This window comes from Dasypus novemcinctus, chromosome 22 (genome assembly GCF_030445035.2).
Source record: "Dasypus novemcinctus isolate mDasNov1 chromosome 22, mDasNov1.1.hap2, whole genome shotgun sequence".
Classification (NCBI taxonomy): Eukaryota; Metazoa; Chordata; class Mammalia; order Cingulata; family Dasypodidae; genus Dasypus; species Dasypus novemcinctus.
The window spans coordinates 43,277,534-43,294,130 of record NC_080694.1 but is presented as its reverse complement, the minus strand read 5'-3'; the positions used below and the strand labels follow the sequence as shown (position 1 = coordinate 43,294,130).

The 16,597-nt window shown below is 37.8% G+C and overlaps 1 protein-coding gene across 1 annotated transcript in view; it reads right to left on the bottom strand.

Annotated features, from left to right (window-relative positions):
- Positions 1-16,597, bottom strand: part of SYCP2L (synaptonemal complex protein 2 like) — a 141,766-nt gene that overhangs the window by 22,113 nt on the left and 103,056 nt on the right. Inside the window, exons 25-26 of the mRNA XM_058285113.1 lie at positions 3,529-3,602; positions 3,336-3,399 (exon numbers count right to left, since the gene is read on the bottom strand). Of these exons, the coding sequence (XP_058141096.1) occupies positions 3,336-3,399; positions 3,529-3,602 (138 nt within the window). The remainder of the gene's footprint in view (positions 1-3,335; positions 3,400-3,528; positions 3,603-16,597) is intronic.

Sequence of the window (16,597 nt, the reverse complement as noted above, 5' to 3'; positions counted from 1 at the left end):
CACACACACACACACCCTCCCCCCCACCAACTTAACTAAAGTGACCTTGAACTGCTGCTAACCCCACTTGTTAACTGGGGGCAGGTGGGCTTCTGCCCTTGAACACAACTCTCCTCACTGCTGCAGAAAGGGAAGGCTTTGGCATGTGAGCTTGTTTTGGGTGGGCTCTGGGGACAAGTGCTGGTGGACACAGTTCAGTGTCCAGGTTACATTTACTTATTCCTGCTTCTATCTGATTGTTAATGTTACCAGAACCAACCCCCTTTTATGGTTAATAGCCAAGGCCCCCTACAAGAAAGCTCTTTTAGTCTTGCTCTGAAGTGACACCCTGTGGCTTAGAATGATAACGGCCAACGTCCTTAAGTGGACAAGAATAGCGTCCTCTCTAACGGGTGATCCTCCAGGTGGCATCGGTGGTACTTTCCCAATGCCAAGTCCCTTATTTTGCCAGCATAAATTAAGTATTGAGGATATGAAAAGTGAAGATGAACCTCACAGCTCAAATAGGGACTACTGAAATCTCTTTCATATGAATTAACACGTTTTAAAATTCGCAGATCAATTGATCATAATTTCTGACTATGTAAATGCTTATTTAAATAAGGAATTATGGAGGAAGTTCCTAATTAAATGCTTGGCTCTTCTAACTTTCTTATTCCATTCCCTTGACAAGTATTTACTAAAAGCTTCCTATAAGCTGAGCACTGAATTAGGCATTTTCAGAATGGAGTGGAACAAAGGACCTACCTCAGTGGCTTTTACCCAGTTTTGGAGGCCTCTCCAAGCAGCCAGATGAGGCCAAATACACAAAAACCTAAATAAAATGATCCTGTTTGCTCACAGTTCAGGGAGCATGACATACCAAAAGCTACATGGTAAACATTAAAACAAACCTTGACCTCAGATTGAGGTGACTATTAGAAATCAGCAGAACACCTGAAATGTTGGAAAGGCCGTGGCCTTCTCCAAAGAAAATTAACGAGGCATCCTCCCTTTTCGGGGAGAACAGAGCTGCCCTCATCCATGGGGCTCAAAAATTCAAAAAACCCATTAGCTGCTGCAATGACATGAAAAATTCACTATTTTATTATATGTATTTTGGTCAAAGAAAATCTCATAAAAGAAAAGGATAACCATTTGTAAAGATTTTTAAAAGATTTCATGATTTTAGTTACTTATCTAAAATCTATGCCCCAGGAATTATAAAAAGACACAAATGAGCATAGGAGTAGGTGCTCTAATTCACTGTTTCTCCTGGAAGACAGTACAAAGACATGATAGCAGGAATGATGTCAAACTAAAGACAGTAATAATAATTTCGATATCCACTTGTGGCAGTAGTAGCACCTAAATAAAATGAAAACTAGAAAATATTTGAAAGTTAACAACAACAAATACTATACATTACAATGTGTGAGATTCACCTAAAGCAGTATTTACAGAGAAATGTAGAGCATTAAATATAATATAAGGGCTAATATAGGATATCTTTAACTTTATGCTTAGAAGGATTTCTCAAGACTAAAAAAGCACTAATTGCTTTTTTAAGCAATAAGGAAACAGTGGATAAATTGGACTTCACTGTAATTAATAATTTTTGTTTATCCCAAAAGTGACCATAAGGGCATCACACAGAGAGAGGAGTGCAAGTCACAGAGTAGAAGATATTTATAACATAAATAACCAAAGGACTGGTGTCCAGATATAAAGAACTTCTAGGGCAATCCTACAAACTAGTGGGCAAGACATTTTAGACACTACACAAAAGGGGAAATTCAAACGGATGATAAACACATAAAAATATGCTTAACCTTAATCATGGATATTCCAATTAAATCATGTCAGTGAAATCTCACATACACAAACACAGGTACAATTTAAAAATATTATGTGTTGGTGAGGATGTGAGCAATGGAACTCTTCTATACTACTGATGGGAAAGTAAATTGATACAACCACTTCAGAAAACAGCACAGCACAACTGAAACTGTTTAAAAATACAGGTATGATCTCTATGACCTAACAATTTTATTCCTAAAAATAAATCTAGAGCAAAATATGTATCAGGAGAATAGTGCAGTCCTTCATAATGGAATTATTTATAACAATCCAAACTGCAAATAATCCAAATATCCAATAGCACTAGAATTGATAAGTTATGGTATACTCATAGAATAATGCACTGTGATGAAAATAAATATAATTCATCTACATGCATCAGTATGAATCAATTTTATGAATGACTGTGAGCAAAAGCAGCAAGCCATACAAGATACACATAGTATGATGCCATTTGTATAAATCTCAACTAAGAAAAAAATAAACTATATAGTACTTAGGGATACATACAAGAAAGTAAATTACAAAGAAAGGCAATGGAAGGAATTTCACAAAATTTGGGATAGTATTTACCTCCATGAAAGCTGAAGGGAATTAACAGAGAATAAACTGGTAGAAAAGGATTCTAAGCTTATGGCATTTTTCTAATTCATAATCTGAATTATGGTTATACAGGTGTTCATTTGTAATTAATCTTAAAACTATATGTATGTTGTATATCTTCTGAATGTATGATATTTTTCACAATGCAAAAGTGGAAAAAATAAAAGCAAGGACAAACACAAAACTTACAACCGTGGTTACCTAGGAAGGGGAAGTGGCAGGGATGGGTTTGGGGTGAAAGATACAAAGATTTTGAAAGTAATAATCATGTTCCATTTCTTAAGCTGGATACTGATTTGCAGAGGTTTTTTGTGCTGATATGTTAAATATCCTGCTCGTAATTTATAACTATTTTGAATCCTCTTGAAATTTAATTTAAAATATAAAGAAAAACTTACTGAAAGACATCATCATAAAGAGTGGTTAGGTTCTAAACAAATTCATAACATTGTGAATTAGCCTGAAAACGTCCATGCCACTATTACCATAAGAAAATGAATTAGGAATTTTTAATAACATGGCCACCCAAAATTTTACAACATCACCTATAAATTGCGAGGGACCTACATGCTCTGCAATGGAACTAGCTCCTGGACTAGATCCTTAGAAATGTACTTCTACCATGCCTTACTCTGACCCAGAGAAGAAAGAAGTTACTTGATGAGATTTGTGTCCCAGGATATAAAGCTGCTGAGCACAAGAGATTCTGACTCTCAAGTGAAGCCTCTTTTTCTCCCACTTAACCTTCATGCATATTTGAGGCAGACAGGTAGATTAAACTGCTCTCACCATGGCCAGAACAATATTTTATTTGCTGCAATTTGAAAAGCCCAGCATGTAAAAATCAGATTAATTTACCTTTATTCTGCAAAAACAGTTCATCATTTTCTTACCTCCCTCTTCCAAGTTTTGCAGCTTATGCTTGAAGCTAGTGCTTTTCATCTCTTGGTTCACTATCTTAAAAACAGATAACAAATAAAGAAATAACTGATGTTACATTATCCTTTAAAAAGGAATAAGCTAGTATATTATGCAAATATATTAGTTCCAGAAAAATAAAATGAATAAATAACCATCACATAATACCTTAGATGAATCTTCTTCAACTTCTGAGTACTCCAAGGAAGAGAGATCGCTCAGTGGGTGGGTACTTTGGAGTTCTGAATATTAGAGAAAACCATTTCAGATGAAACAACTTGAGGGTATAGTATTTCACTGTGGCTCTATTAAATTGCATCACCAAAAAAAGGTGGCAGGGGAGGGTTAGAACAAAAAACAATTTCCAGTCCATTAAGATGGCAGTGTGAGATGCTTCAGGATGCCATTTCCCCACAGAATCTTTGAACAACCAGCATAATATGGCAGAGCTATCTTCCTAAAGATGCCAGAAAAGAGTTAAAAAGTAGTTTGCACTAATTGGAAAAGTACTGAATCAAGAAAATTCTGCTTTAAAAACAGTAGAAGATATATCTTTTAAGGTAACATTTTGTGTGAGCTATGTATCTTAAAAAAAAAAAAAAGACAATTAAAAAAAAAACAGTGGGAGAAGCTCATGGTGCCCTTTCTGAATTTCCATTACCCCTCCCCAGTGCAGCGTGGAGTCATCCTGCACTCCCTTTGTGGGTCCCTGGCCTTGTTCTGGAAAGAGCAGAGTAACAGCTGCATGCATACGAGGGTGCCTGGATGTAGATAACAATGAGTCAGGTGAAAGACTGAACCAGGAGACCTTTATCTAGCTTGCCCTCCAAGAACTTGCCCTGTGGGCTGAAGGAGCATTTGGACAGCTAAAGCAGGGTAAGAAACAAGACATAGAAACCCAGAGCAAAGGGTTACCAGCTTTAAGACATACATTAGAACACTACATTGGGTGGGAGAGAGCCTCCTTCAAAATGAGGAGAGAGGACAAGTAGATTCGGGTAAATGGGTAACACCTAAGGATACAAGGGAGAGAAGCTCAGAATAACATTCAAAAAAGATGGAAAGGACTTCACACTTCACTTTTGTCTTGGGCAGATCTTCTTGGTAGGACTAAACTCTGAAGGAGTTAGCTCCTGGCATTCAAGGAAATCTCTGTCATATCACCAGCTGGATACAAACTTAAAGAACATATAGTTCAGGGACTAAATCCCAGAATTTATACATTACAATATTAAAATGTACAGTGTACAGCAAGATTACAAGACAAACAAGGAAAAAGGAAAGGACAGCTCATACGAAAGAACCAGTTTTAAAAATCAGAAATAACTAAAGAAGAAGACAAGATTTTAATATATCAGACAAAGACTTAAAAAATGATCTTCAATTTGATCAAGGAAATAAAGGAAAACACAGAGAAAGAACTAAAGAATATAAGGAAAATGATGAAATAACAATATGAGAATCTCAATAAAGTTATTTTTAAAAGGAAACAAATAGAACAACTAGAGTTGAAGACCACAATATCCAAATTGAAAAATTCCCAGGATCATATCAACAGCAGGTTGGAGCTAGCAGAAGAAAGAATCAGTGAACCTGAAGATAAGACGAATGAAATGATTCAGGCTGAGGAGCATAAAGAAAAAAATATGAAAAAATTGAACAGCCTAAGAGAAGTGTGAGACACTAGTAAGCATAAAAATATAGGTATTATGGAGTTCAAGATGAAGAAGAAAGACAGGGGCAGAAGGAATATTCCAAGGAAATAATGGCAGAAAATTTCCACTTCTTGCTTCAAACAGGTGCTAAAATAAAAACACATAAAAAGTGTGATAAATTGATGGTTTTGGACATACAACGTACAAAGATATAAATTGTAACAGGTACAAAATAAAGGTGGGGGGACAGATGGGTATAGAAACAGTGTATGTGTACCTTAATGAAAATAAGTTGGTATCAAAGCAAATATGATTGTTATAGATTTAGGATGTTAAAATTTAAACCTGGGAAAAGATGTGGTTCAAGCAGTTGAGCACCTGCCTCCCACATGGGAGGTCCTGGGTTCTATTTCTGGCGCTGCATAAAGAAAAAAATAGTTTAAACCTATAGTAACCGCAAAGAAAGTACAAAAAAAAAAAAAATACATCCAGAAAGAAATGAGAAGGGCCTTAAAATGCTACCTTAAAAGCCAAATAAATATATAAGCAGGCATTAATGGAAGAATTGAAGGTCAGAAAAAGATGAGACTTACAAACATAAAGAAAGTAGCAAAAGAAAGTCCTGCATTATCAGTAGTTACTTTGAATGTAAATAAATTAAACTACTCAGTCAAAAGGAAGAGATTAGCAGAACGGTTTAAAAAAGCATGACCCAACTATTTGCAGTTTACAAGTGATTCAGCTTAAATTCCAAGTCATAAGCAGGTCAAAAGTAGAAAGGATGGGGAAAATATTCCATGCAAGTAGTAACCAAAAGAGAGCTATACTAATAAAATAGACTAAGTGAAAAACCATTATGAGGGACAAAGAGGATACAGATAAAGAGGTCAAGACATAACAATTATATATATACCTAACAGCAAAGCCTCAAAATATATGAATATTGATAGATTTGAAAAATAGATGGTTATACATTAATGGTAGGAGACTTCATTATATCACTTCATTTATTTATTTATTTTTAGAATACATACTAATTTATTTTTCTTTCAAATGTTACATTCAAAAAATATGAGGTCACCATATACCCCTCCCCCCACTCCTCCCACATCAACAACCTCTTTCATCATCGTGGCATATTCACTGCACCTGGTGAATACATTTTGGAGCACTGCTGCACCACCTGGACAGTGGTCTACATTGTAGTCTACACTCTCCCCCAGTCCACCCAGTGGCAGGACACACAATTTCCAGCATCCATCCCTGCAGCACCACCCAGGACAACTCCAAATCCTGAAAATGAGCCCACATCATATCTCTTCTTCCCTTTCCCTACCATCAGCAGCTACCGTGGCCACTTTCTCCACATCAATTTTACAATTTCTTCCCTTACTAATCACAATAGTTCCCCAGCAGAACACCAGTAAGTCCACTCTAATCCATATGCTATTCCTTCATCCTGTGGACCCTGGGATGGTTATGTCCAGTCCCCCTCTACATCAAGAGGGAGCTTAGATTCCACATGGATAATGGCTGTAATTCTCCTGCTTGCAGTTGTATGCATTCTTGGCTCCCTGGTGTGGTGGTTGATCTTCTTAACCTCCCTGTTAAATAGAACATCTATTTCCTTATTAATAAGGAAATAGAAGACTTGAATGGTACTCTAACCAACTAGCTCCAACTGACATTAAGAGAATACTTCACCCAACAGCAGAATACCCATTCTTCTCTAGTGTGCATGGTTCATTCTCCAGGATAGATCATATAGTAGATCACAAAATAATTCTCAACTAATTAAAAAATATTGAAATCATACATTGTCTCTCCTCTGACCACAACGGAATGCAGGCAGAAATAAATACAGGAGGATGAAATGGAAAATTCACAAATATGTGGAAATTAAATGATGTACTCTTAAACAACTTAAGGGTCAAAGAAATCAGAAGGGAAATTAGGAAATATCTTGAGGTGAAAGAAAGAATACAATCTACCAAAACTTATGAAATGCAGCAAAAGCAGTACTGAAAGGGTAATCTATACCTCTAAATAAATACATTTAAAAAGCCAAAGCAAGCAGAAGGAAAGATAAATAGGATTAGAGCAGAGATATATGAAATAGAGAATTGATGAAACCAAAAGTTGATTCTTTGAAAAGATCATTAAAATCAACAAACTTTTAGCTCAACTGGCAAAGAAAAAGAGACAATATAAATAACTAAAACAGAAATGAAAGTGGGGCATATGACTGACCCTACAAAATAAAAAGGATACTAGGAACAAGTATACAACAACAACAAAAATGATATAACCTAGATGAAATGGGCAAATTCCAAAACACACGAACTGCCAACCCTGACTCCAGAAGAAACAGAAGATCTCAGCAGACCAATAATAAGAGCTTGCATCCCAACAAAGAAAAGCCCAGGACTTCACTGGTGAGTTTCACCAAACATTTTTTAAAGAATTAACACCAATCCTGCTCAAAATTTTCCAACAAATAGGGAACACTTTCTAACTCATTCTATGAGGCCAATCTCACCCTAATACCAAAGCCAGATAAAGATACCACAAGAAAAAAAATTTTACAGACCAATATCCCTTCAAATATAGATGGGAAAAGGGTCAATAAGATACGAGCAAACTGAATCCAACAGCACACTAAAAGAATTACACACCATTATTAGGTGGGATTTATCCCAGGTAAGCAAGGATAGTTCAACATAAGAAAATTAATTTAATATACCACATTAACAGAACAAGGTGAAAAAAAAAAACCCCACATGTTCATCTTGATTAATACAGAAAAGGCATTTGACAAAATCCAATACTGCTTCTTGATAAAAACCCTTACTAGGGAAAAAGGAAACTTCCTCATCATAGTAAAGTCATATATGTAAAACCCACAGGTAACATCACACTCAATGATGAAAGATTGAATGGTGTATCCCTAAGATGAGGAACAAAACAAGAAGTCCTGGCCAGAATAATTAGGCAAGAATAGAACTGGGACTTCTAGCCAGAGTAATTAGGCAAGAATAAGAAAAGGCATCCAAATTAGAAAGGAAGAAGTAAAATTTTCTCTATTTGAAAGTGACATGATCCTATACATATGGAAATTCCAGAAAAATCCACAAAGATGTGAGAGTTAATAAATGAATTCAGCAAAGTGGCAGGGTACAAGATCAATTTTTAAACAGCATTTCTATATACTAGTAATGTCCTATCTAGAGAGAAAATAAGGAGGATTGTGGGAAGATGGCCTCAGATTTGGCAAACAAGCCTCAGCTCCCTCACAAAACAATGGAGAAAGAGCCAAAAGCTGCCCAAGGAACCTGCTTTGGGGGTCAGCAGACCAGGACAGTGCTTCACAACTCCCAGGAGGGTGAGGGACAGAGAGACAAAGAAGCTGAAACAATATACTGTGTTACTAAACCTCCTGATTGCTGGGAAGGGCTCCCTTCCCCCACCACCAATATATTAAGCTGGAGTAAGACCCCTGGCTCATTGCACCTGACTGGGAGGGGAGCAGACATCTTCCTCCCTGTCAGCTATTACAAGGGAAAGAGGAAGGGGTGTCAGGGTCTTTCCTTCAGTAAATTTGGCCAGCAGAACATGCTTTGCATCTCAGCTCCAGCCAGAATAAAACAAAGGAAAACCAAGAGACATAAATGTATGTGGAAAGGTATGACAACAAGTGCCACCTGCTGGCCAATTGAAAACTGCATGGACAAAAACTGCTTTTAGGGCTCTTTTTACCTGACCCCTGGGAGAAAATCTGTACACCATTTAGTGAGTCCTTGGCACAATAACTTAAGTTGGGCAATTTTAAAGAATCAGGTTAAGTTGAACCAAATAGCAAAGAAGAGCTGTGAGAAAATAATAATAGGCAAAAGAAATTGGCCATCAAAGTATATTCACCAACATAATCAGATGCCTAGAAGTCAGCAAAAAAATTACAAGCCATTCTAGGAAACAGGAAGAGATGGTCCAGTTGAAGGAACAAACCAAATATACTGAAGAGATACAGGATTTAAGACAATTAATCATGACAATCACACAACTCTACTAAATTACTTTAAAGAATTGAAAGAAAATATGACTAAAGAAATAAAAGACATTAACACAGCACTAGGTGAACATAAAGAACAATTTGATCTCCCAGTGTGGGACATGAGCCCTGGGTGTGAGCCTCCTTGGTGTTGAGGGATTACTACCAAGCACCAGTTGGTGATGCAACTAGAAAAAGACCTTGAAAAAAGGGTGGAAATGGTAAAGACAAATGAGTTTATATGGCTAAGAGACTTCAAAATGAGTCAGGAGGTCATCAGAGGAGTGGCACTTTCTGCATTTCTCAGCAGGATCTCAGAGACAGCCAAAGTAGGTACAATTCCAGGTAGTGATGCTCCTGAGGGCTAAGAAGACACCCAGGTCCTATAGTAATGACAGATGGCTCTGGAGCTCAGTGCCTTTCCAGTGGGCCCTACTTTGGAATTTGTGCTCCTGAGTGTGATGGAGTTGGACTCAGATGTGACGTCTCTACACATGCCTCTTCTGTCACTTTTACTGAACCTGTGGTTGGTACTGGGGTTGCTGTATACTTGGGAGACTTGCATCTCTGGACTGACTGTGTGCCAGCTGGGCCCCAAGACTCAGCAGAGTTGCAGCACCTACTTTCTGGTTCGTTGGATTTGCCCATGTTGGCTAGGGAGGTGAGGATGGTCAACCAGCACACCAGGGAACTGAGAGCATCTACAACTGTAAGCAGGAGAACCCCATTCATCATCCATGTGGGATCTAAGCCCCCTCTTAATTTAGAGGTGGAGTGGACATCACCATCCCAGGGTCCTCAGGATGGAGGAATAAAATATAGATTGGAGTGGACTTACTGATATTCTACTATAGAATTATTGTGACTCTAGCAATGGAAGAAACTTTATCATTGATGTGGAGACAGTGGCCACAGGAGTTGCTGAGGGCAGGGAGAGGGAAGGAGAGGTATGATATGGAGGCATTTTTCAGGACTTAGAGTTGTCCTAAATGATATTGCAGGGACAGATGCTGGACTTTATATATCCTGCCATAACCCATGGAATGGACTGGGAGAGAGTGTAAACTACAGTGTAAACTCTAATCCATGCTGTGTAGCAGTGCTCCAAAATGTATTAATCAAATGCAATGAATGTGTCACACTGATGAAAGAGGTTGTTGATGTGGAAGGAGTGGGGTGGAGTTGGGAAGTAGGGTATATGGGAACCTCTTATATTTTTCAATGTAACACTTTGTGTGATCTATGTATGTTTTTTTAAAAAGAACAATTTGAGTCTGTAAGGAAAGTAACAGAGCTTATGGGAATGAAAGACAAGATGGATGAGATTAAAAATACAGTAGATGCACATAAGAGCAGATTTGAATTGCTTGAAGAGAGAATTAGTGATTTTGAAGACAGAACATCCAAACTGGAAAAAACAAGAAACAGAAGGAGAAGAAAATGGAAAAAATGAATAGAGTCTCAGGGAATTGAATGACAATGTGAAATGCAAAAGCATACTCATTTTCAGTGTTCCAGAAGGAGAAGAAAATGGAAAGGGGGAAGAATATTTAAGGAAATAATCACTGAATAATTTCCCGCTCTTATGAAAGACATCAATATTAATATTCAAGAAGGACAATGCACCACAAGCAAAATAAATCTGAATAGACCTACCCCAAGACACCTACTATTCAGAATGACAAATATCAGAGTGGAAAAAAAAGATTCTGAAAGCAGCAAGAGAAAAGCAAAGCATTACATATAAGGGAAACTCGATAAGATTAAGTGCCATCCTCTCATCAGGAACCATGGAGGAGAGAAGAAAGAATTCTGTATCTGGAAAATATGTCCTTCAAAAATGAAGAGGAATTCAAAGTCTTCACAGATAATCAAAAGCAGATAGAGGGAAACAGACTTGGTCCAGTGGTTAGGACATCCGTTGACCACATGGGAGGTCCGCGGTTCAAACCCCGGGCCTCCTTGACCCATGTGGGGCTGGCCCATGCGCAGTGCTGATGCACACAAGGAGTGCCGTGCCACGCAGGGGTGTCCCCCACGTAGGGGAGCCCCACATGCAAGGAGTGCGCCCCGTAAGGAGAGCCGCCCAGCGCGAAAGAAAGTGCAGCCTGCCCAGGAATGACACCACCCACACTTCCCGTGCTGCTGATGACAACAGAAGCGGACAAAGAAACAAGACGCAGCAAACAGACACAGAGAACAGACAACCAGGGGAAGGGGGGAATTAAATAAATAAATAAATCTTTAAAAAAAAAAAAGTGGATAGACTATGTTACCAAAAGACCAGAACTACAAGAGCTACTAAAGGGATGGCTGCAGCCTGAAAGGAAAAAACAAGGTTGAGAGACTTGGAGAAGAAGATAGAAATGAAGATTATTAGAAAGGGTAAATTAAACAGTAGAAAGAAAGAAAATAGTAAAATATGACCAGAGAAAGCCAATGGTCAAATGAGTGAATTAAGTAATGCATTTGCAGTAGTAACACTGAATGTTAATGGCTTGAACTCTCCAATCAAAAGACACAGACTGATAGAATGGATAAAAAATATATGAGCCGTCTATGTGTTGTCTACAAGAGACTCACTTCAGATGTAAGGACATAAACAGGTTAAAAGTAAAAGGTTGGAAAAAAATATTCCACAGTAACGGTAACCAAAAAATAGCAATACTTGTTTCAGACAAAAATAGATTTTAAATGTAAAACTGTTATAAGGGATGAAGAAGGTCATTTTATATTAATAAAAGGGCCAATTCAACAAGAAAAAATGACTATACTAAATATGTATGCACCTAACCTCAGTGTCCCAAGATACATGAGGCAAACACTGGCAAAGCTGAAAGAAGAAATAGATGTCTCTACAATAGTTGGAGATTCAATATACCACACAGAATTGATAGAACATCTGGACATAGGATAAAGAAACAGAGAGCTTGAATAAATGATAAATGAACTAGACCTAATAGACATCTATAGAGCATCACACCCCAAAACAACAGGATATACATTCTTTTCAAGTGCTCATGGATCCTTCTCCAAGATAGACCATATGTTCAGTCACAAGAAAAGTCTCAATAAATTTTAAAAGATTGAAATTACACAAAATACAATCTCTGAATAAAATAGAAGAAAGCTAGAAATAAATAATGGACAGAAAAAGGGAAAATTCATAAATATATGGAGATTAAACAAAATCTTAAATAATCAGTGGGTCAAGAAGAAATTGCAAGAGAATTCAACAAATTTCTTGAGATGAATGAAAACGAGAACACAACGTATCAAAACTTATGGGAGGCGGCGGACTTGGCCCAGTGGTTAGGGCAGCCGCCTACCACATGGGAGGTCCGCGGTTCAAACCCAGGGCCTCCTTGACCCATGTGGAGCTGGCCCATGCGGAGTGCTGATGCGCGCAAGGAGTACCATGCCACGCAGGGGTGTCCCCCGCAGAGGGGAGCCCTACATGCAAGGAGTGCGCCCCGTAAGGAGAGCCGCCCAGCGCGAAAGAAAGTGCAGCCTGCCCAGGAATGGTGCCGCACACACGGAGACCTGACACGACAAGATGATGCAACAAAAAGAAACAAAGATTCCCATGCTGCTGACAACAACAGAAGCGGACAAAGAAGACCCAGCAAATAGACACAGAGAACAGACAACTGGGATTGGGGGGGGGGGATAAATAAATAAATAAATCTTAAAAAAAAACAAAAACAAACTTACGGAAGACCACTAAGGCAGTGCTGAGAGGGAAATTGAAAGCCCTCAATGCCTGCATTAAAAAAGAAGAGCTAAAATTGAAGATCTAACTGCACACCTGGAATGATTAGAAAAAGAACAGCAAACTAATCCCAAACCAAGCTGAAGGAAAAAAAAAATAGTAAAGATCAGAGCAGAAAGAAATGAAATCAAGAATGAAAAAAAATAGAATCAACAAAACTCAAAATTGATACTTTGAGAAGATCAACAAAATTGATAAACCCTTAGCTAGACTGACATAGAAAAAAGGTGAGAAGACATGAACAAACAAAATCAGAAATAAGGGGGGGGGGGCATTACCACTGACCCCATAGACATAAGAGATCATAAGATGATACTATGAACAACTGTATGCCAAAAAACTAGAAAATGTAGATGAGATGAGCAAATTCCTAGAAACACACAAACCACCCACACTGGCCCGAAAAGAGATTGAAACATTCACCAAAAACCTTCCAAAGATGAAAAGCCCAGAATCAGATGGCTTCACAGATGAATTCTACCAATCATTTAAAGACAATTTAATAACAATCTTACTCAAGCTCTTCAAAAAAATTGAACAGGAAAGGTTACCAAACTCATTCTATGAAGCCAACATCACCCTAATACCCAAACCAAATAAAGATACTTTGAAAAAAGAAAATCACAGACCAATATTTCTATGAATAGAGATGTAAAATTCCTCAACAAAATACTTACAGAGCCCAAAAGCACATTAACAGAATTATACACTACCATCAAGTGGGTTTCATCCCAGGTATGTAAGAGTGGTTCAACACAAGAAAATCAATTAGTGTAATCAAACACATTGATAAATTGAAGAAGAAAAATCACATGATCCTCTCAATCAATGCAGAAAAGTCTTTTGACAAATACAGGACTCTCTCTTCATAAAAACACTCCAAAAGATAGGAATAGAAGGAAGCTTTCTCGATATGGTAAAGTGCCTACATGAAAAACCTACAGCTAGCATGGTACTTCATGGTGAAAGACTGAAAGCTTTCCCACTGAGATCTGGAACAAGACAAGGATGCCCACTGTCACCACTGTTATTCAATATCATGTTTCTATTTGTAGCTGTAGGAATTAAGCTAAAAAACAAAGAAAGAAAAGGTACCCAAATAGAAAAGGAAGAAGTAAAACTTCTATCTCAATAAAACTGCTTAATAAACAAATAAATAATTTGTAAGAACAGCCAGAAGCAGAAGCTATATACAGCAGGTTAAACATAGAGAGATTGAGAGGTGAGGAATTTTCTTGTTTGCCTGTTTATTATTACTATTTTTGAAATAATGAAAATGCTGTCATAATGATTGAAGTGTTGAATGCACAACTATGTGATTATACCAAATACCATTGACTTACACTTTGGATGAATTGTATGCTTTATTAATATGTATCACTAGAACTGATTTGTTAAAAAAAATAAAGAGAAAACAAGAAAAAAAGTCCTTTTATAATAACAACTAAATGAATCAAAATCTAAGAATAAATTTAACTAAGGATGTAAAGGACTAGTAGAAAGAACATACAAACACTGCTAAAAAGAAATAAAAGATAATATAAATAAATGGAAGGATGTTCCATATTCATGGCTTGGAAGGCTAGGTATTGTTAAGATGTCAATTTTAGCCAAAGCAACTTAGAGATTCAATGCAAATCCCTATTAAAATTCCAAAAGCCTGCTTTGCAGAAATTGCAATATCAAATTTATATGAAAGGGTAAGAGGTCCCAAATGGCCAAAGCTATCTTGAAAAAGAATGACTAACACTTTCTGACTTTAAAGCTTATTAGAAAAGCCAGAGGAACCAACCAGGATGGTACTGGCACAAGGATAGACCTATAGACCAATGCAATTGAATGGAGGGCTCAGAAATAAATTCCACAACATTGACAATGGGGCCAAGTCCACTCAATGGGGAAACAATAGCTTCTTCAACAAATGGTGCTGGGAAAAGTGGATCTCCATATGCAAAAGAATTAAGGTAGACTCCTACCTCACAAAATACACAAAAATCAAAATGAATTAAAGACCTAAATAGGAGAATCAAAACTATAAAAATCCTAGGAAAAAAAACATAGGGAATGATCTCCAAGATTTTGTCTTAGGCAATAGTTTCTTAGACTTTATACTCAAAGCATAGCAAAAGAAAAAAGTAGATAAATGGGTTTTTATCAAAATTAGAATCTTTTGCACAAGAGTTCCAGGAAGATGGCTTTGGAGTGGCTCAGGCAGGGCACATCTCTCTTAAAAAACAGAGGAGAAAGCATAGAAGTCATCCAAGGGAGCTGCTTTAGGAACCTGCAGACCAGGAGAGTGCCACATGCATTGCCCAGGAGGAGAAGACTGTGCACAGGGAGACAAAGAGGCCAGAAGGAAAACTGAGTTGCCAGCACGGTGGCTGGGAATGTCGTTCATCACCCACCCCAGAGGCAAACAGCCTCAGTAAAACCTGTGGCTGAGTGGCCAACTGAGAGAGGAAAGAACAAAAGCTTCCCTGGGGAGAAGGAATGTGTGGCAAAGGGCTGGGTGTGGTTTCTCTTCAGCATATCCGCGTTTTGAATCACTGGCTTAGAAGATCTGATCAGTGGGAACTGAAGTATTCATATCCATGGAAGGCTTTGCTGAAGAGTGCCATCTGCTGGCCTGCTGGGAAAGTGAAGGAAGGCAAGGTTTGTCTCTCCCATTTCTTTCCCAGTCACCGCAGAGGTCTATGTTTTGATAACTTAAATAGGGCAATCTTAATGTTTTAGGAAAAAACTGAACCCAAATCAAAGAAGAGCTGTGAAATAGAATCACTAGGCAAGAGGGAGAAATTGATCAAAAGAGTAAATCCACCAACACACTAATGAACATAGATGCAAAAATTCTCAACAAAATACTTACAGACAGAATCCAATAGCATATCAAAAGACTTATACATCACGACCAAGTGGGATTAATTCCTGGTATGCAAGTGCGGTTCAACATAAGAAAATCATATAATGTAATAAGTCACGTTAACAAATTTAAGGGGAAAAACCACATGCCCATTTCAAAAGATGCAGAAAAGGCATTTGAAAAATCAACATCCCCTCTTGACAAAAACACTTCAAATGATAAGCATAAAAGGAAAATGTCTCAATATTACAAAAGACATATCCGAAAACCCACAGCCAACACCACACTCAATGAGGAACTTTTGAAAGCTTTCCTTTTGATATTGGGAACAAGACAAGGATGCCCACTGTCACCACTGCTATTTAACACTGTGCTAGAAGTACTAGCAAAAGCAATTACACAGGGGGAAAAAAAGGCATCTGAATGGGAAAAGAGGAAGTAAAACTCTCACTATTTACAGATAACATGATGCTGTATTTAGAAAACTCTGAAATGTCTACAACAAAGCTTCATTCATTCATTCATTCATTCATTCATTTAGAGGTACCAGGGATTGAACCCAGTACCTCGTATGTGGGAAGCCAGCTCTCAACCACTGAGCCACGTCAACTGTCCTGAGTTGGTTTTTTATTTGTTTTGCTTGTTGTTTGATTTTTAGGAGGCACCAGGAACCCAACTTGGGACCTCCCATGTGGGAAGCAGATGGTCAGCTGCTTGAGTCACATCTGCTCCCTATAGCAAAGCTACTCAAGCTAAGTTGAGCAAAGTAGCAGGATACAAGATCAACATGCAAAAATCAGTAATGTTTCTGTACACTGGTACTAAATAACCTGAGGAGGAAATCAGGAAAATAAATTCCACTTATGACTCAAATATCTAGGAATCTATTTAACCAAAGATAT